Source organism: Orcinus orca, chromosome 18, assembly GCF_937001465.1.
Source record: "Orcinus orca chromosome 18, mOrcOrc1.1, whole genome shotgun sequence".
Classification (NCBI taxonomy): domain Eukaryota; kingdom Metazoa; phylum Chordata; class Mammalia; order Artiodactyla; family Delphinidae; genus Orcinus; species Orcinus orca.
The window spans coordinates 11,833,391-11,850,103 of NC_064576.1; the positions used below are offsets into that span (position 1 = coordinate 11,833,391).

At 51.2% G+C, this 16,713-nt stretch overlaps 2 protein-coding genes across 6 annotated transcripts in view; one reads left to right on the forward strand and one right to left on the reverse strand.

The window, feature by feature from the left end:
• The window catches only part of STK24 (serine/threonine kinase 24), a 107,260-nt gene extending 95,153 nt beyond the window's left edge, over nt 1-12,107 (forward strand). For all 3 annotated transcript variants that reach the window (XM_033435103.1, XM_049701181.1, XM_033435104.2), the window contains 6 exons: nt 430-615; nt 2,739-2,884; nt 4,641-4,770; nt 5,745-5,813; nt 8,305-8,441; nt 11,079-12,107. In XM_033435103.1, coding sequence (XP_033290994.1) covers nt 430-615; nt 2,739-2,884; nt 4,641-4,770; nt 5,745-5,813; nt 8,305-8,441; nt 11,079-11,115 — 705 coding nt within the window. In that variant the 3' untranslated portion in view covers nt 11,116-12,107. The remainder of the gene's footprint in view (nt 1-429; nt 616-2,738; nt 2,885-4,640; nt 4,771-5,744; nt 5,814-8,304; nt 8,442-11,078) is intronic.
• Nucleotides 12,108-16,171: 4,064 nt separating this feature from the next.
• FARP1 (FERM, ARH/RhoGEF and pleckstrin domain protein 1) overlaps nt 16,172-16,713 on the reverse strand; it is a 289,858-nt gene continuing 289,316 nt past the window's right edge. For all 3 annotated transcript variants that reach the window (XR_007473131.1, XR_007473132.1, XM_004273640.3), the window contains one exon: nt 16,172-16,561. Coding sequence is in view for 1 of the 3 variants with exons in the window: in XM_004273640.3 (XP_004273688.1) it covers nt 16,480-16,561 (82 nt within the window). In the remaining 2 variants the exon portion in view is untranslated. The remainder of the gene's footprint in view (nt 16,562-16,713) is intronic.

Consider the following 16,713-nt stretch of genomic DNA (forward strand, 5'->3'; position numbering starts at 1 on the left):
GCGCCACAGGTTGGGTGTTCTCTCAGGTCGCAGGGAGCTGGAGAGCTGGCCTTGAACCCCGTCCGAGGCCCGGCTTCTGAGCATTGCTGGACAGGGTGGTTCGCAAACATGCTTTGGCCCCCGGACACGCCCTCCCCGCTCACCTCGGGTTCCCTGTTCCCTTGACTCAGGGACCTAAATGAGCGTGGGCTGTCTTCCACCTCCAGCAGCAAAGGCAAGAGGAGAAATCGTTAAGAGCCGTCTTCCATGTCGAGGCAGAAGATGTTCTGTGCGTTAGCTTTTCTCCTGGGTGTTGCCTATTTTGAAATGATACCAAAGGCATATCTTTTCTTATTTTGAGTCAAGAATGAGTATCCTTTTCAAAACCTTAGAAGCACGTTGGATGCTTTTCCTCTGAAGTACGTCTCTTTGAATGCTTTGCTGTTGCAGGCAGACATCTGGTCCCTGGGCATAACGGCGATCGAGCTTGCCAAGGGGGAGCCTCCGCATTCCGAGCTGCATCCCATGAAGGTTTTATTCCTCATTCCAAAGAACAACCCCCCGACGCTGGAAGGAAACTACAGCAAACCCCTCAAGGAGTTTGTGGAGGCCTGTTTGAATAAGGAGCCGAGCTTTGTGAGTATTTTGAGATCAGAACGGGCGTCTCCTCCTCTGGGGCCTGATTGGTCAGGATACATCTTACTTGGCATTTTTCTTTAATCACTATTATCAGCTGTCATCGTGATTTCATTTATTTTTCTTTTTCTAAATGGGTGTGATTAATTGCTTTGAATTGCAAATTTGTTTTTTATTGTTATTTTATCTTTTAAAGATGAAAAATCTACTTATTTTCTTTCAGATTTTCTAGTATCTCATACCTCATTGAACTTGAAGACTGTTCTCCTTAATATTATATGTGGAATCATACATTTTTAATATTTATAGTGGAGGGTCAGGCTATTTAGCCGTTTTAGTAACCGCAAAGTCTGGCCTGAAAAACAGTGGCTAATTAGGTATTTAAAGTAAATGTTTTGAGTTTCTTCTGGGCATGTGTCAGGAAGGAAAAGAGGAATGAGATAGAAATGTACGCCCACCTTGCTTTCCCCTTTTCCTTCTTACTGTCTTTGCTGTTGAGTTGACTCTGGGAGAGCCATGTGGCAGTGATGGCAGCACGGCTTTAGCCTAGTTTTCTCTCTGAATTAGGGCTTTTTAAAAAAAGTTGTCTGGGCTTCCCTGGTGGCGCAGTGGTTGAGAGTCCGCCTGCCGATGCAGGGGACATGGGTTCGTACCCCGGTCCGGGAAGATCCCACATGCCGCAGAGCGGCTAGGCCTGTGAGCCATGGCCGCTGAGCCTGCGCGTCCAGAGCCTGTGCTCCGCAACGGGAGAGGCCACAACAGTGAGAGGCCCGCGTACAGCAAAAAAAAAGTTGTCTGTGTATCTGGGGTTGCATGGAGCACCACACATCCTTGTTTTGTTTCTGAGTTTTCCAGCAGGGTTAGCCGAAGGTCAGGCTGAAACTTCTGAACCCACCCGCCCCCCGCCTTCTTACGGACCCTTATCTAAAAATATGTGGTTAGTTTTACGAGAGCACCATGCTTTTCTAATGTGATACCAGTTTTGGTAATGGAATTCAATGAGGAACGCAGCGTTTTCTAAGAACCTCCGGGGGTGCAGAGTACACCACTCATCGGTGCCGGGCGGGCTGCTGTTCTTTGTGTCCGTGGGGCTCGGGACGTTGTTATCAGGAGTCTGTTCTGAGCCCCCGAGAAGACACACCCACGTGCCTGCACATCTTCCCATTACAAGCGTGTTTGTGGTGTCGGCTTGCTGGCCCAGTGCACACATCTCCACCCCGACCTCTAGCCCGGACACCCTGAGGAGAGGATGCGATGCTCGGAATTAGACACGTGGACGGCGACTGAGAAATGCCTGAAGTGACCCAGGTTTTGTGCAGGCTTGCGTTTGAGAAGCGAGCCTGTCTCTTGTTTAGGAAGCTTTAGTAATTCAGAGCAAGTGGGGACACGGTCTGACTCGCGTGATTTGTGTGTTCCCGCCGGCCGCTCCTGTTTGGGCTGCGTGGTTTTCTTGGGAAGCGTACTCCCTCTCAAGGGCAAAGCGAGTGGCCGAGTTCACTGGCCGTGCTGAGCCCAGAGCCTGGATGAAGTCCTCACCCCGATCACAAGGGAAAAGGCAGACCCGGGAGACCAGCATTTCTGAATTGGGAAGGCTGATGACTAAGAGAACGTGGGTACCCTTTCAGCGTCCAAGGAACGGGTATCTCCTGGCTTTCTTCCAGTTGGATTTAAATTAACATTTATCTTACTGTTTGGGAGGATAGAGCCAAGCAGTAAGATAGAAAGTTAGCCAGGTGATACAGAACATGTTTTCTCTCTTGCCAGCGTTAGCAACGATGATTGAATGATGATCTGTGAAATGCTCTGCAACATTTTCTTTGTAAATGCATTTTTCTGGGGAGGGGGTTCCTGCTTTCATCCGATGGTTACCTCCAGAACGTTAAGGACCCCATTAGATACTAGATACCTTGTCCACACTGTGAACGGGATCCCCCCCACAGGAGCCCAATGACCTTCTTTGACTCAGTCTTAAAGGAAACAGCTTTGAAGTAGGGACTCTGTCTTTACGTGTCAGCTTGGTTGCTGGGCGTTTGGAGGCAGAAGTCTGTCCTTTGGGGTGGAGTCAAGTAGAATGTAGAGAACTTGACCTCATGCCTTTTCTCTTTGCTTCGTTTGTCTTCCAGAGACCCACCGCTAAGGAGTTACTGAAGCACAAGTTCATAATCCGCAATGCAAAGAAAACATCCTACCTGACTGAGCTCATCGACAGGTACAAGAGGTGGAAGGCCGAACAGAGCCACGAAGACTCCAGCTCCGAAGACTCGGACACGTAAGTCCACGCGGCCCGAGTCCTGCGGGACGTCCGTGACTGGGGGGCGTGTCCCCAGCCCCAGGCCGTGTCTGAGCCCCAGGCCGTACTTGATGTGGGCCTGTTCATTCTCATCTCTTGGTTGGGGTGGGTTTTGGGTTTCCTTTTTCTTTTCTTTTTTTCTTTTAAAAAAAAAAAATCCAGGCTGATGGTGCTTCTTGTGTTAGTATGGGACTGTATTTGGGAGTCTTTGAGTCTCTTTTTGTTGCCAGTGGAGTTTCTCTGAGTAAAATCTGTGACAGAGCTGTGCGTAAAGAACTAGACCTGGTTTCTTCTTCCTTCGTTATACCTCCTGCTTTTAAAATGCTACTGATCAGGTGAAATGGCTTTACATACATTTCTAGAAAGGTATAAATGAGGGTATTAGTGATCCTGTGTTGTGTTCTGGTGTGCCTGGCGTCGTAAAAGCTCTGTGCCAGGAAGTTACTATAAACTGGTGTCAAGTGAAGCATCTAGGAAATGCATTAGCTAAAGAGATGAATTAGGTGTGGGAGCCGCTTGGGTCTGTAGAGGTGGGGAGAGCGGGACCGACTGCTCTGGCGTGAAGGAAGAGGGAAGCCGTGAAGGGGGGGTCAGGAGTGGAGGTGTTGCACGTCAGACCCTCGCCTGCGCCCCTTCATACCTCGGCCAGAAGTTCAAGCTGACCCACGGCCCAGGTCCACGTGCCAGGCCAGTGGGATGAGACCCAGAATATTTTTCAAGGTTCCCATGTGATTCCATTGCAGAGTCAGGGGTGAGAACCACAGACTAGGACGTCGCTGAGGTCTTGATGTTGAGCCGTGAGGGTGGTGGGCATGGGGCTGAAGAGACGGGCGGGGAGAGTCCAGACGTTTACCGTGGGTCTGGGTACCGCAGGTGGGGATGGTCCGGCTTCAGCAGTGTCACGGGTCCGCTGAGAAGACAGCACTGGAAAAGAGGCTGGTCTGGGGAGGCCAGGGCACAGGAAGCTGGGTTTGATGTGGGACACGTTCAGACGATCAGTAGGATGTGTCCAGTTTAGAGCAGCGTCGAGGTTTGGTGTTGAGGCGGGATATCTAGGCAGACGGTATGGGTTTAGAGCCACCACTCTGTGAACGGTCACTGGAGCCCTGAGAACCCACCTGTGGAGAGGGGCCAGAGGCCGAGGACCTAATGCTGGGAGACACCAGCGTGAAGGAAGAACCTGTGGGCAAGCTGGGTCGGAGGAGATCTGGGCGCAGTGTGGCCCCAGGAGTCCAGGGCCTCTGGAGGAGGGTGAGCGGTGGTAGCATTTGCTGCTGAGCCTGCAGGCAGGATGATAAGGAGGGAACAGCGGCTCCTGGTCCAGAGGCGGGCAGGGGACAGGGGGCCTCGGCCGGGTAGATTTTGGAGTGAGTGGAAGGTAAGAGACGGAGGTGGGAGTGTGGAGTGTAGGTGACGCCTCCAAGCCCTGTGGCTGAAGGCAGGGGGCGGCGCTGAGCAAGCAGGACTGTGCGCTCAGGTGTGGTGGGACGGAGCCCGTGGAGACTGTTCTCCAGGAGAAGAGACGCGGGAGAGACGGTGTGGGTGCGGCAGCTCTATGGGAACCGCGTTCCCACGGGATCTCTCTTTGTGAGGTCGGAGGCAGGGTCGGCTTCTGCAGCCCAGGAGGGCCTGGAGGGGAGGGGACAGGACCGGAGGCAGGCATGGAGCATGGGGGGGGGGGTCTCCCCGCGGAGCTGGCCCTCACTCACGGCGTCACCTGCATTTCTGTGTTAAGGGAAACGGACACAGATGGCCAAGCATCCGGAGGCAGCGACTCAGGGGACTGGATCTTCACGATCCGGGAGAAGGATCCAAAGAGTCTTGAGAATGGAGCTCTGCAGCCGTCGGATTTAGAAAGAAATAAGGTACGTTTGCTCGTGCAGAGTGACTAACCCTTGGCATCAGTCAGCAGCATTTTTGAGTCGCTTTTGTGTGAAGCCTGCTGTTTTCGTGGTCTTTGTGGGCCCTCAGTGCAGCCTGTTGTGGAATTTGGCTGTTAGGGAATCGACAGATCAGGAGACGATGTTCTGTCTGACTCCCCAGCGAGGCCGACCCGCGAGTCTGGACTCTGGTCTGCTCTGCGGTGCTGATTGCTGCCCTCTGCAGCTCTGCCGCCAGAGCAGCATTTCCTGACACTTGCACATACCGGGGCAGCGGGGAGGTGGGTTTAGTGTTTGAAACGACTTTCCAGCTCTCTTGATGAGACTAGGCCTGTGTTGCGTATTGGTGTTACTCATCAAGGTACTGTAATTTGGGAATTGAGTTTTGTTTAAGGAATCTTAAAAATAAATCTATTGCTTTTGGTACCTGTGTACTTAATTTTGATGAATTGGTTTTGTGCCTGTTTAAGTTAATGAAAAGCTGTAGTTTTAGGATCGTTTTGAAGCACAGTGGAGTAGTTTCTCTTCAGCAAGTGCAGACCAGTGGCTGTCCCCTGGTGACCCTGCAGATCCTGCTTTGAGAAGCAGATGGGAGTCGCTATGTGCTCAGATAGAGGCTGCAGAAGAAGCAAAAGGCAGCACCGTCATAGGACAGCCACTTCCAGCAGGCAGCTCTGACGTGCATGCCATTCCCAGGCCTCATCAGTCAGGTCCTCTCCATACGTGGCTCAGTGGTGCAATTCAGCATCGCCTGTGTCCACGCAGGGTGCCGCTTCCTGGCGCTCTGCTGCCTCTCCACCAGGCATGGTATCTGTAGCCTTCCGTAGTCCAGTGAAAACACAGTAGGACAGTCCTTTGCAGATGCTACAGCAGATGTGTATCTGAAGTTCACTGAATTATTGCAAATGTGAGTATTAAATATTTCTCATTACTCTTCCCCCCCCCCCCCGCCCCCCAAGATGAAAGACATCCCAAAGAGGCCTTTCTCTCAGTGTTTATCTACAATTATTTCTCCACTGTTTGCAGAGGTAAGATGCCCAGTTGACTTTTGGGGAGGTGCGAGGGGAAGAAGGGGGAGCAGTTGCCCCGTCTGTGGCAGGGTTGCCCGTGAAATTTGGGGGGTTAGACTGGCTGGCTCTGGGAGGCCAGCTGGGATGGACGGGCCCCTGCCTTCCAGGAACACCTCTTGCTTTCCCGGGGGCCGTCTTCCAGCCCCTCCTGGGAACTGTCGCTGTGTCACTGCCAGGAGCGTACACGTGGGATGTCAGCAACCCAGCCCCAGTCTGTATGTTACTGGGACAATTTTTAACTTCAGTTGTGCTGTTTTCTACAAAATCTAGTTGGGTGCAGCCTAACATCTTTGCCTCGACAGACTTACGTTTGGCAATGTGAAAAACAGATTTTTACTTTAAGGAGACATCAGATTCCCTGGGGTCCTCGTGTTTCCTGTGGAGCCCCCAGAGTAGTGGCTTCACCCATCAGGGCCCCTGATTGCTGGCGAGCGGCCCCTGCAAACATGGGCCCCTCCCTGTGCCCTTTCAGGGGACCCTGCCCCCTGTAGGTATGTGTATACGTACAACATTGGGAGGTGTTTCAAGGGTGGGTTTTATGAGGGTGACGTGGTTCACCTGGTTAGTAGCTGATTGGAGGATAAGTTGGAAATAACCCCTTCCCGTCACGTTCTTGTGCCCCTTCTTGGTTCAGGCTGCCTTTAAGGTAGTTCAGTGAGTCACCTAGTGCCTGCTGTTTGGGTGGTGATCCAGAGCTCTCCAGGGAGGCTGTAGCAGGGGACCTTGGACTTGAGGTGGGTGGCCCAGGGTGGGAAGGAAGTACCACCCATGGACGCATCCCTGTCCCCCGCTTGGCCTGAACGCCAGTCGCACAGTGCCTCCCCCTTGGCGGAGCTCCTGGCTTGGCCTCAGTCTCCCAGGCCTTCCCCGACCCAGATCTGTCTCACCAGTGTGCCCAAGGGACAGGTTGAAACCACTGAACACTCTGGGTTCAGGTGGAAAAGTGAACAGCAACAGGGCAGGCGGAGGCCCCTCTGTGTCGCTTTCTGCCTGCGGCCTTGGCCTGGGATGCCTGTTGGACCCTGCTTGCTCTTTGGTAGGTTCTTCGGGCAATTGGCCCGTCAGGTTTTCCAGATACTCCGCTGCTTTCCCACAACCCTGACTGCATTTTACTAGGATAGTTGGGCAACGGGGGAAAAGGGCATAGATTTTCTCATTTGTCTGAAGCTGTCTGTTTCTTATTGGGCACACGAAAAAAATCCATTCTGAAGGCACTATCCAGAATTAGTGAACTAATCCTAAATGTACTAATGTTTTGATTTTGTTCAGTGGCCCTAAAGGTGACCTCCCAGGCGTCCTTTCCTGTATGTTTTTGTTATTAATGTTTGGTAGCCTCACGTTCAGAGCGTCCAGTGTGCATTATTTGCATAATACTCCGCAATCTCGCTACCTAAGGAGCGTCTCCCCATGTTACAAATGAGGACGTTCCCGGGCGTCCCTCAGTATGGGCCAGGGGCTCCCTCCAGTGGTGGTGACGGGGCGCGTCTGGCAGCCGCGGGCAGCAGCGGGTGGGGTAGTGGGTGGGGTGGTAGGTAGGGTTGGGGAGTGGGAGGGAGGTCGGGTGGCGGGCTGCCCACTCGGGGCTTGTAAGTCCGGTTGTGTTTAGTCGTTAAGGGGCCAGGGCTCCCAGGTGGACAGAAGCACCACCTCCAGGCTGACCGTTGCGGTCGCTGACACAGTGGAACAGGCACAGACACTCCGGCCTCAGCGCCAGGCCCGTCCTGTCCCTCTGTCTGTCCCTGTAGCTGGGAGGGGAGAAGCCATGGACGTAGAGTGAGCCTGAAGCCGGGGTGGCGGCGTGTGGTCCCAGCAGCCCGAGAAGCTGCTGGAGGCTCTGGGTCGCGCGCCGAGCAGCTCCGCCTCCTCCTGGCGTATCAGGGCGCATCCCGGAAAGACAGGAGTTGACCTTAAACTGTGGGAGGTGCCTGCAGACACTGGTGTGGTTTCCCGCGGGCGCAGAGGTGCCGAGAGGACATCAGCCTCCCGGGGCTTAGGGCTGTTGCCTGTTTACGTGAAATGGAGTATTTTGGCAGCACCCTGCCCACAACGGCAGTCTGTCCGGAGGCCTCAGCACCGGCCTGGTTACCACGGGAGCTGTGCGTGCGTGGCCCGCACCACAGCTTCGGGGCGCACACCAGAGCCAAGTGGGCGTGAAATGGCTTTGCTGGTGGAAGACTAGGGTGGAAATGGAAAAAGAAAGCAGAGGGAGCAGATGCCACGATCACAGTCTGAAAAGGTGCATAGAAGCGGGTGTGTTTCCTTCCCGGGGGAGGGTAGAGACGGGTTGGGCTCAGGCCCGGCCTGTGCCTGGTGCTCTTAGCCTCCAGAAAGGGAGGGATCCGAGCTGACCCTGTGGCCGGGGCAGTCGGGTCGTGTCGCTCCTTAAACAGACACCCGTGGCTTCCCGTGCTCGGGTGAGTCACGCCGTTCCTCACTTTGGTGTTTTCAGTTGAAGGAGAAGAGCCAGGCGTGTGGCGGCAACCTGAGGTCCATTGAGGAGCTGCGCGGGGCCATCTACCTGGCGGAGGAGGCCTGCCCCGGCATCTCGGACACCATGGTGGCCCAGCTCGTGCAGCGGCTGCAGAGGTGAGTGCCACCCTTGCCTGGTACCTTCTGGGCTGGGGGCTTGAAGCAGAATCGAGGGAGAGAAGGCTGTTCTCCTGAGTTAGAGGAGTCTGTGCGAACGAACCAGGTGAACCTGGACACTTTGGGGAGGGACCACAGAGCTTTGTGGTGGTGGCTCTGCTGCCTAAGCACAGGATGACTTCAGGGTGCCGGTCTGCTCTCCTGATGCAGTCTCGTGACCAGCCAGAGGGGTGCAGTCCTGAGCCCGGACTCTCCGTTTGGTTTTATGCTTCAAAGCCAGGTGTCCAGAAACACCAGAGATGGGGGCTCGGTGAGTTCCGTGAGACCGGACACAGATGCGGTCTGTGTGAGGGCTGTGTGGGTCCTCGCCTCTGCCTCGGCGCCGGAAACCTCGTTGTGGTGGCCGGGAGCTCCATCCGCGGCAGCCTGCAGGGGGCGCCCTGTCCCCGCCGGCGGCCCTGGTGGAATGGGCTCCAGGGTGAGGAGGAAGTGGGGCTGCGGATCTGTCCCCCCGCCCGGTCCCTCAAGCTTGTTTGGGGGAGCCTCCCTGTGGAGGAGGTCGGTCGCACACGTGCAGTCACCTGGGGGTGTTGGAGAGAGCGGAGGTGAACCGTCCAGCAGCTCTGTGACCCGAGCTCTCCTGCACACCCCGAACCTTTCTCTCCCCGAAACGCCAGGCAGATCAGTGCTTTGAAATTCACCTTCCAGGTGTGTTGTCCAGGAAGCGAGCTTTTGCTAAAGGACGGCTGCTCCTTGATGGGAATCAGGAGTGTCTCAGATCTTTTCTGAGATGTCGGCTGGATGGCGCGTGGAGAAGTTTGGGGCATGTAGGGTCACTTTTGCCACTTGGAAGTGGTGATGAAGGGGCTGCCCGCTGTCCTGTGAAGTGTCCCTCTAAAGTGGGACATCAGAGAAAACCTCAGGTTTGTTCTGTAGAACTCAGGCTCCCTCATGAAAACATCCCAACTTTCTAACCTGCTCTCACGTTTAGGCTGGAGAACTTGGAGGCAGTTGAAGGACTCCAGTATGCTTTTTTGGGTGAAGTTGGTTTTAATAGCGTTATTTCTTAACCCACTGCATCCAAAGTCTTGTTTCGGTATAAAGGTCTTTCACCATCGTTGTAGGGCTGAGTCTTCGCAGTCAGTGTGTGTTTCACACTTAAACGGCACATCTCATTGTGAAGTCGGTGCTGGGAGCCACTGTGGCGAGTGTGACCGCACATAACACAGGTGTAACTGCCTGCCGTCTGCATTACGGTTAACATTGTACTTCCCATTCTCTCTGGTTCTCTCTTGTCCTTCTGTCCTTTGTGACGTGGGACTCTCTCTCCTCAGCCATCAGATGACCTGCTCCAGGGGCTCCCTGCCTGGTCCCTTTTGGGCTCTCCGAGCTCTTCCCGTGTGTCCCCTGTCCAGAGGCCACCAAAGCACAGTGGCCGTTGCTGACACTTCAGACCTGTTTTGCTCCTGGATGCATTGCTCCAGTGGGTCGCCTCAGAGACGACAAGGACCAGCTTTTGTCCAAAGCATTTTCAGAGGCTTTTGTGTATCTTAGTTTAAGTCAGTGTGTGGATTCTTTTGCGTGGCATCAACTCCTCCCGTGACTTGGGCATTTACATCTCTCGAAAAGTGAGTCTCAGGACCCGTGGCTACAGCGTGCTTTCCTAGTCATTTGTTCCGTGGGCGAGGGCTGTGTACTTTAAACGCCTTAAAAGAGGAGCTCTAATTTGGCATGTTGGCTACGAGTCCCATTAAACTCGTCCTCAGCCGTCTCCTGTGGCTGGGTGACCACCCCGGTTTTGAGGCTGCTGAGGGAATCTTGGCCACGAAGCGCACCCGTCCCCCTTTTTGGTGTTCCAAAGTGAGACGGTGCCGCAGAATTACTGGAAACAGGAGAAAGTGCCCATCCCACCATCATCGTTTTGGGTGCGCTGCCTTCCATTGCTGTATACAAGTCATGAACTTACCCAAGTTTTCAGATATTCTTGGGTGTTCATGTAGACTACATTGTGTAAAACTAGACATGTATAATTCTGTGTACACTTCTTAACCTGGGTGTATTTTTCATATTGCTTACATATTATGATTTTTCATCTCTTAGTCCATTCAGCTTGCTTAATTAACCATTTTTCTACTGTTGGACATCAGAATTGTGTCCTAGTTATTGTAATCACAAAAAATTGGACAGACTGTCCTAGGAAGTGGATTACTTGAACGAGCGCCGGTATTTGTGTGGCCAGAAAGGGTTTCTTGCACTGATGTTGCATCTTCGGGATCTTAACTGTGTCACTGGGTATTATCGATTTTTCAACTTTTAAAAAATGATTATAAGTGAAGGTGTATCATTTACTACTCTATTCGTGTCTTTTTTTTTCTCTCCTGGGAGGCTGAACACATTGTCACTTTTTTTTTATCTGTGAAAAGTTTTTAGCGTTGGAATCATGGTTTTCTTAATTTTCATGAATTCTTTACGGAATCATTAGCCCATTGATACTTGCACCACTTAATTTGTTATAACTTGGGATTGTCTATAGAAACTAGGATTTTGATTATTGCTTGAAGTTTTGCAAATTAATTTGTTTTTAATTTAGAGAGATGACATTGATTTACTTCTACTTCTCTTTTTGTTTTCTCCTAGATACTCTCTAAGTGGTGGAGGAACTTCATCCCACTGAAATTCCTTTGGCGTTTGGGTTTTGTTGTTTTCCTTTTTTTCTTCTTCATCCTCCTCCTTTTTAAAAGTCAACGAGAGCCTTTGCTGACTTCGCTGAAGAGGTGCACCATCGCGGGGGGCCATCCCCCCCACAGCGAGGTTGCCTGTCCAGGGCCTGATGAAGTCTCCAGGTGGGGTGGGGAGGGTCAGCTCCTGCGAGCGAGTATTTTATTTTATTTTATTATTCTTGTTTTTAATTCTAACCATAGTGCACATATCAAGGAAAGTGTCTTTAGAAACAAAAATAAACCCTGAAATGTATATTTGGGATTATGATAAGGTGACTGAAGAAATGAAACCTCAGGTATCCTGCTTTACGTTGATAACTCCCCCTCCCTGGGAGACGGAGAACCGCTCTGGTGGGTCAGTGTACAGATTTGTATATAGTGTCATTTTTAAGGAAACCCTTTTGGCGTGCATAGGGATCACTGTGTACACACTGGCCAAGTGCTTCTGTAGATACCGTCAGTGGGGTAAATATTTGACAGGCCGTAACTCGAGTCTATTGCCTTGCCTTTATTACATGTAAATTTTGAATTATGTGACCAGTGATTTGGGTTTTACTTTGTATTTGCAGGGTTTGCCATTAATAATAATTAACACCCCTCTTATGGAACACTCCTATATTTGTACCTCAACAAATGCAAATTTTCCTCGTTTGCCCTACAACCCTTTTGGTACACTTAGAAGTTGATTTCCTTTTTCATCGATGGTACTATTTCTTAGTGTTTTAAATTGGAACATACCTTGCCTCATGAAGCTTTAAATTATTATTTTAAATTTCTCCCCGATGAAGTGTTCTCGTCTCACTTTCATTCGCGCCCTGCCAGTCCTGCGCCAGCTGTACCGTCCTTCCAGTAGGGTTTTCTGTTGCACCTTGTAGTGAAATCTGCGTATCATCTTTCCCACCTAAACATGTCTGAATGCTTACACAAATAAATTTTATAACACAGATTTTGCATACTCTCCTTGGAACGTGACTCTTGAGGGGGCAGTGCACCTGCCGTGTGTGTGGGTGTATGTGTGTGTGTGTGTGTGTGGTGTGTGTGTGTATGTATGTATGAGGCTCCGGGAAGAAATGCCCACATTCAAGCTGTGGAATGTCCAGGTCAGCTCCCTGTGCAACTTTTAAAAATGGTCCTGAGAAGATATGGGTGAGTATTGCTGATCTGTAAAGCTGCTGTCTTCCCGGGGAACTGGAGGGAAGGTTGGTTCTTTTAAAGGAGATGGTGTCCGCTAGTTTGTCCGCCAGGTGTCTGTGTTTTTCTTGGCTTGTGGTAGCGTCTGGCTTGCCAAGGGGGTTAATAACCTCTGGGTCTCTGGGTCGGGAAATACTTCTTGCCGCCGTTCTGGACTGATTTGAGTACGTGTGACATTTTTTATCATTTGTTGATACGAATCGTCGTCATCTCTTGCTGGAGTAGCAGTTCTTGAGGTGGAATACAAAGGCTTTTGGAAGCAGGGAAGTTACTGGGTAAACTTGAGGACGGAAGGTCAGTTATCTGCTGGCCCGGTGGCCTGGATGTTACAGGGAGAGGACAGAGGCCTGAGCTAGAGACTTCTGAGGGGTGGTTGTGGTTTTGGTTAATGGAATGGAGCTAGTTTTTAAACTCTTAAAATTGTCGTGATTTTTTAATTAAAGGTAGATTTGGATTAATTTCTATAAGGGATATATTTTGGTTAGGGGAAACAGAACCAAATGGCCATCGTGCAAGTTTGTTAACTTGAACAACAAAAATGGAGAATATTTCATTTTGTGTTTCGGAGAGTATTCTGTGTGACGGAGCTGTTTGTTTCCCTATGTGAGGCATGAGGCGAAGATCAGTTTTGTCCGTGGCTGGAGAAAGAATCAAAGAAATGGAGCCGTGTTCCCCGAGGTGTGCTGCTTGTCTGATCTTGAGCGCCAGAGCAGACGGCAGCTTTCTGGTCTAGAGTTCTTCAGATTTGCAAATGGACAGTGGTTTCAGGACTTGACGCTGACTGACCGCTGTGTCAAATACGAGTGACGGTCACACTGATTGGCAGACGGGATCCCAGCTAAGTGAGGTGAGGTTAGTAGCTGCTCTGCAGTCACTGGACGGTAACAACACAGCACCGTCTCCCAGGCGAAGCGGCAACTTACTCTATTGAGTTTATTGGGAACGTCTTCTGTTGATGAAGCTTCTCGGGGAAGATGTGCTTTGACAGGCTTTTGAAAGTGGGTCCCCTCCCCCTACAATATCTCCTGGCTTGTTACTTTCTGTAGACAAAGAAAAATCAGGGCATCTGCTTGAGGCTAGTTTGTCCACTTCAAGTCCTTTATTAAAAGACAGACCAGGTACCAGAGCTACAAGAGGACCTGCCTCGGGCCTATACGCCGCTGGTGGTATTTAGCCAGACCCGCGAGCTCAGCACTCAAGGTAGATTGACTGCCCCTCGGAAGCCTCTGGATGCCGCACCCCAGCAGGTAGCGGCTTCTCTGCCCACACTGCTGATGGCTGGGCGGCTTCACCCAGAAGCACAGACAGCCTCTTGGAGGTTGGGGCTGTGTCTGGCTGGTTGTCGACACCTTTTTGAAGTGGTCTTTTTCTGCACTGGCTGCACCCACGTGGTCTGGGAGCCTCGGCACTGTCACAGTCGTGTGATCGTCTCGCTGTAACCGAGGGCCACACACCTTCCCGATCTGACGTTTTGTTCTCCAAGTGGTCTTTTGAAGCGTTTAGTTTGAATGCAGCATTTTGTACCTTTCTTTTGGCAAAACAGGTCTGTTTATGAGCATTTTTATATTTTCCTCCTTAAACGTGGCTTGTGTATTTCTGCTATAAAATATGGCAATAACTGAAGAGTGCTGCAAGGTGTGTTCTTAAGCACAGGGTCTGTATCTTGCAAGGGTCAATAAAGTTCACAGAAATAATTCTTTTTATAATTGTGTCTTGTGTGTAGAGGGGGAGTAGACAACGTTTGTGTCCCCCGCACCTCTGAATTTATATGTTGAGATCCTGAGCCCCAGTGTGATGGCATTAGGAGGTGGGAGCCTTTGGGGATGATTAGGTCATGAGGGTGGAGCCCTCAGGACTGGGATTAGTGCCCTGACTCCACAGCAGTCCCTCACCCCTTCCACCATGTGAGGACACAGCGAGAAGGTGGCCATCTGTGAGCCAGGAAGTGGGCCCTCACCAGATACTGCCTCTGCCGGGACCTTGATCTTGGACGTCCGGCCTCCAAACTGTAAGAAAGATATTTGTTTATAAGCCACCCAGTTGATGGTATGTTTGTTACAGCAGCCAGAAAGGACTGAGATAGCGGGTGTCTCTGAAACTCCATCTGTTTCCGGCAGCTTGGGAGTGGTCTGAATCGCCTACATGATTTGCACTTAGGTTTTCTTTGAAGTCACAGGGGGACACGGGTGTGAATCATAGCTGGGAGCAGAAGACTGACTTAGGAGACCACACCTTGTCTCCAAGCCTTGTAGAGGTGAGTGACAGGTGTGACTTTTGGAGGGAGAAGCTCATGATTCCGCCATCTCAGCAGCCCAGGGACTGGGGTCAAAGGCTTCCCAGTCCCCTCCCTGCCCACCTTGCCCTCAACCCCTTGTCTTCTAGAGCCTCTGATGGTCAGTCTTCCGGAAATGTTCTGCTTTCCCGGTCCCACGTAGGAAGAAGCAGAGAAAATTATCACATACGTATCAAAATGTTGTTTGTCTTAAGAGAACAGACTCAGCAGCTCATTCACCCCACCCCACAGTGACCAGCTGACTCCCCGACCCACCTGCCTGAGATTCAGTCAAAGACAAGAGACGAGGTTGGTGGTTTTGCCTTAAAACTTCAGGATGCTGGATTGTGGCATGAGGTATTTTTATTCCCTTTTGTTAGTACTTAAAACCGTCTGCACAGACCGTAAGGCAAGTGATTCACACACATCTCGAGCTGCTCATCGTCCATTTGTATGTTTCCACGTACGCCGGTCACAGCCCCCCGGTCGGGGTGGTCCTGGGTGTCTCAGGTGAGGGCCCCCAGCTGTGGTGTGGGGCACTGGAAGGAAACCGTGTTGGATGGGTCGCCCCCTCTGGGGGCGGCATCAGGAAAGGGGCTTAACAATACCAAGGGAATAGCAGCCACTCGATCCCCATGGAGAAGAGGCGAACGGATTTTGACCCGTGGGCCCCAGCAGTTACTGGAACCCTGTTCCCTGTGTTGTCCGACTATCAAGGATGTGCAATGTCGTATGTCCATACCCCAGGCCGGGGGGTGGTTTGGCGGCGGGGGGGGGCGGGGGCGGTGAGTATAAAAAGGAGAAAAGAATGGTTTGTGAAGACAGGCACGATATATATACCACTATTGAGTGTGCAGTTCCAAACCACAGTTGCAGTAGGATACAGGTATGATCACAGGAGCCAGGGGACTACGCACTGTGACTCAGAGCTCCTGCATCCACGAGAAGCTCAGACACGCTCCACAACGTAACACAGCACAGACGGCCCTGGTCACTGCCATACACGTTCTCATGCTCGTGAAACATACAGCAAGACACCACAGCTTACTACCCTCCCATCGGATACGGCACTCAGTGCACCGACAGTCCAGCGAGCGCACTGGATTTCCGCTTCTCCTAACAGAAGACAACCCGCTACGCTTTGTAAATAGTCACCGCTTGAACAATTTGGTCAACTTGTGCCAAGAAGGAGGTCTGGGAACCAGCGTTTCCCTGGAGCCTGCGGCCCCCAGTGGAACACAGGATGCTGCAAACTGCTCATTTATCAAAAAAGTAACTCCTACTAATTTTCTATCATTATAAAAGTAGAAAGAGTGAGAAAAAAGAATCTGAAAATGATCTCATTTGCTGAAGACTGCCAAGTGTATCGCAGACAAACAATGGAAAATCCATTTTGTAAAAATACAGCAGCCTAGAAATCAAAATCGTAAGTTTATCAATCATCTTTTTTAAAAAAAAGAGCCCTTGCCCTGTCTTTTGGTTGCATGGACGTGTTAGTACTGACTTTAAGGTGCAGTTGCGGAGGGAAAAAATGTCATTCGGCACTCTATCCGTGACAATGTTTTAATACTGGCACAAGCTGAAGACAGCCCACCGAGGGCACGACGGCCGAGACGCCACCCGCGTTGAAGGCAGGGGTGCGGTCCAGTTCCGATGAGAAATTAACAGCTGCGAAGACAAGGTTTAAAATGGTTCTGTGGAGACAGATGAGAGTCGCTGTGAAACCATGTATTATTTTGTTTTCCAGACAGACAGGTGTTAATTTTACTAGGCTTCATTAATACAGAAGAAAGAAAATGTCTTCCGGGAAAGTCGCCACTGCTGAAACAATCAACACATGTGTCCCGTCCTGCCATCAATACACGTGAGATTCTTTGTGACTCAGAACGTGGGCACGGGAGGCCGAACTGGTAGCACTTCGGATCACCTCCATCCATCTAGGACAAGAAAGTGAAATAACCGTCAGGGGCCACTTTTTATCAGCCCGTGTCTCTGAAATCTGCTCTTCTTGTTTGTTACAGCTTCATGACCCCTGGCGGTCGTTACTTACAAAGCCCCAGCGTGACCTAATACTGCCTGGCGTAGAATC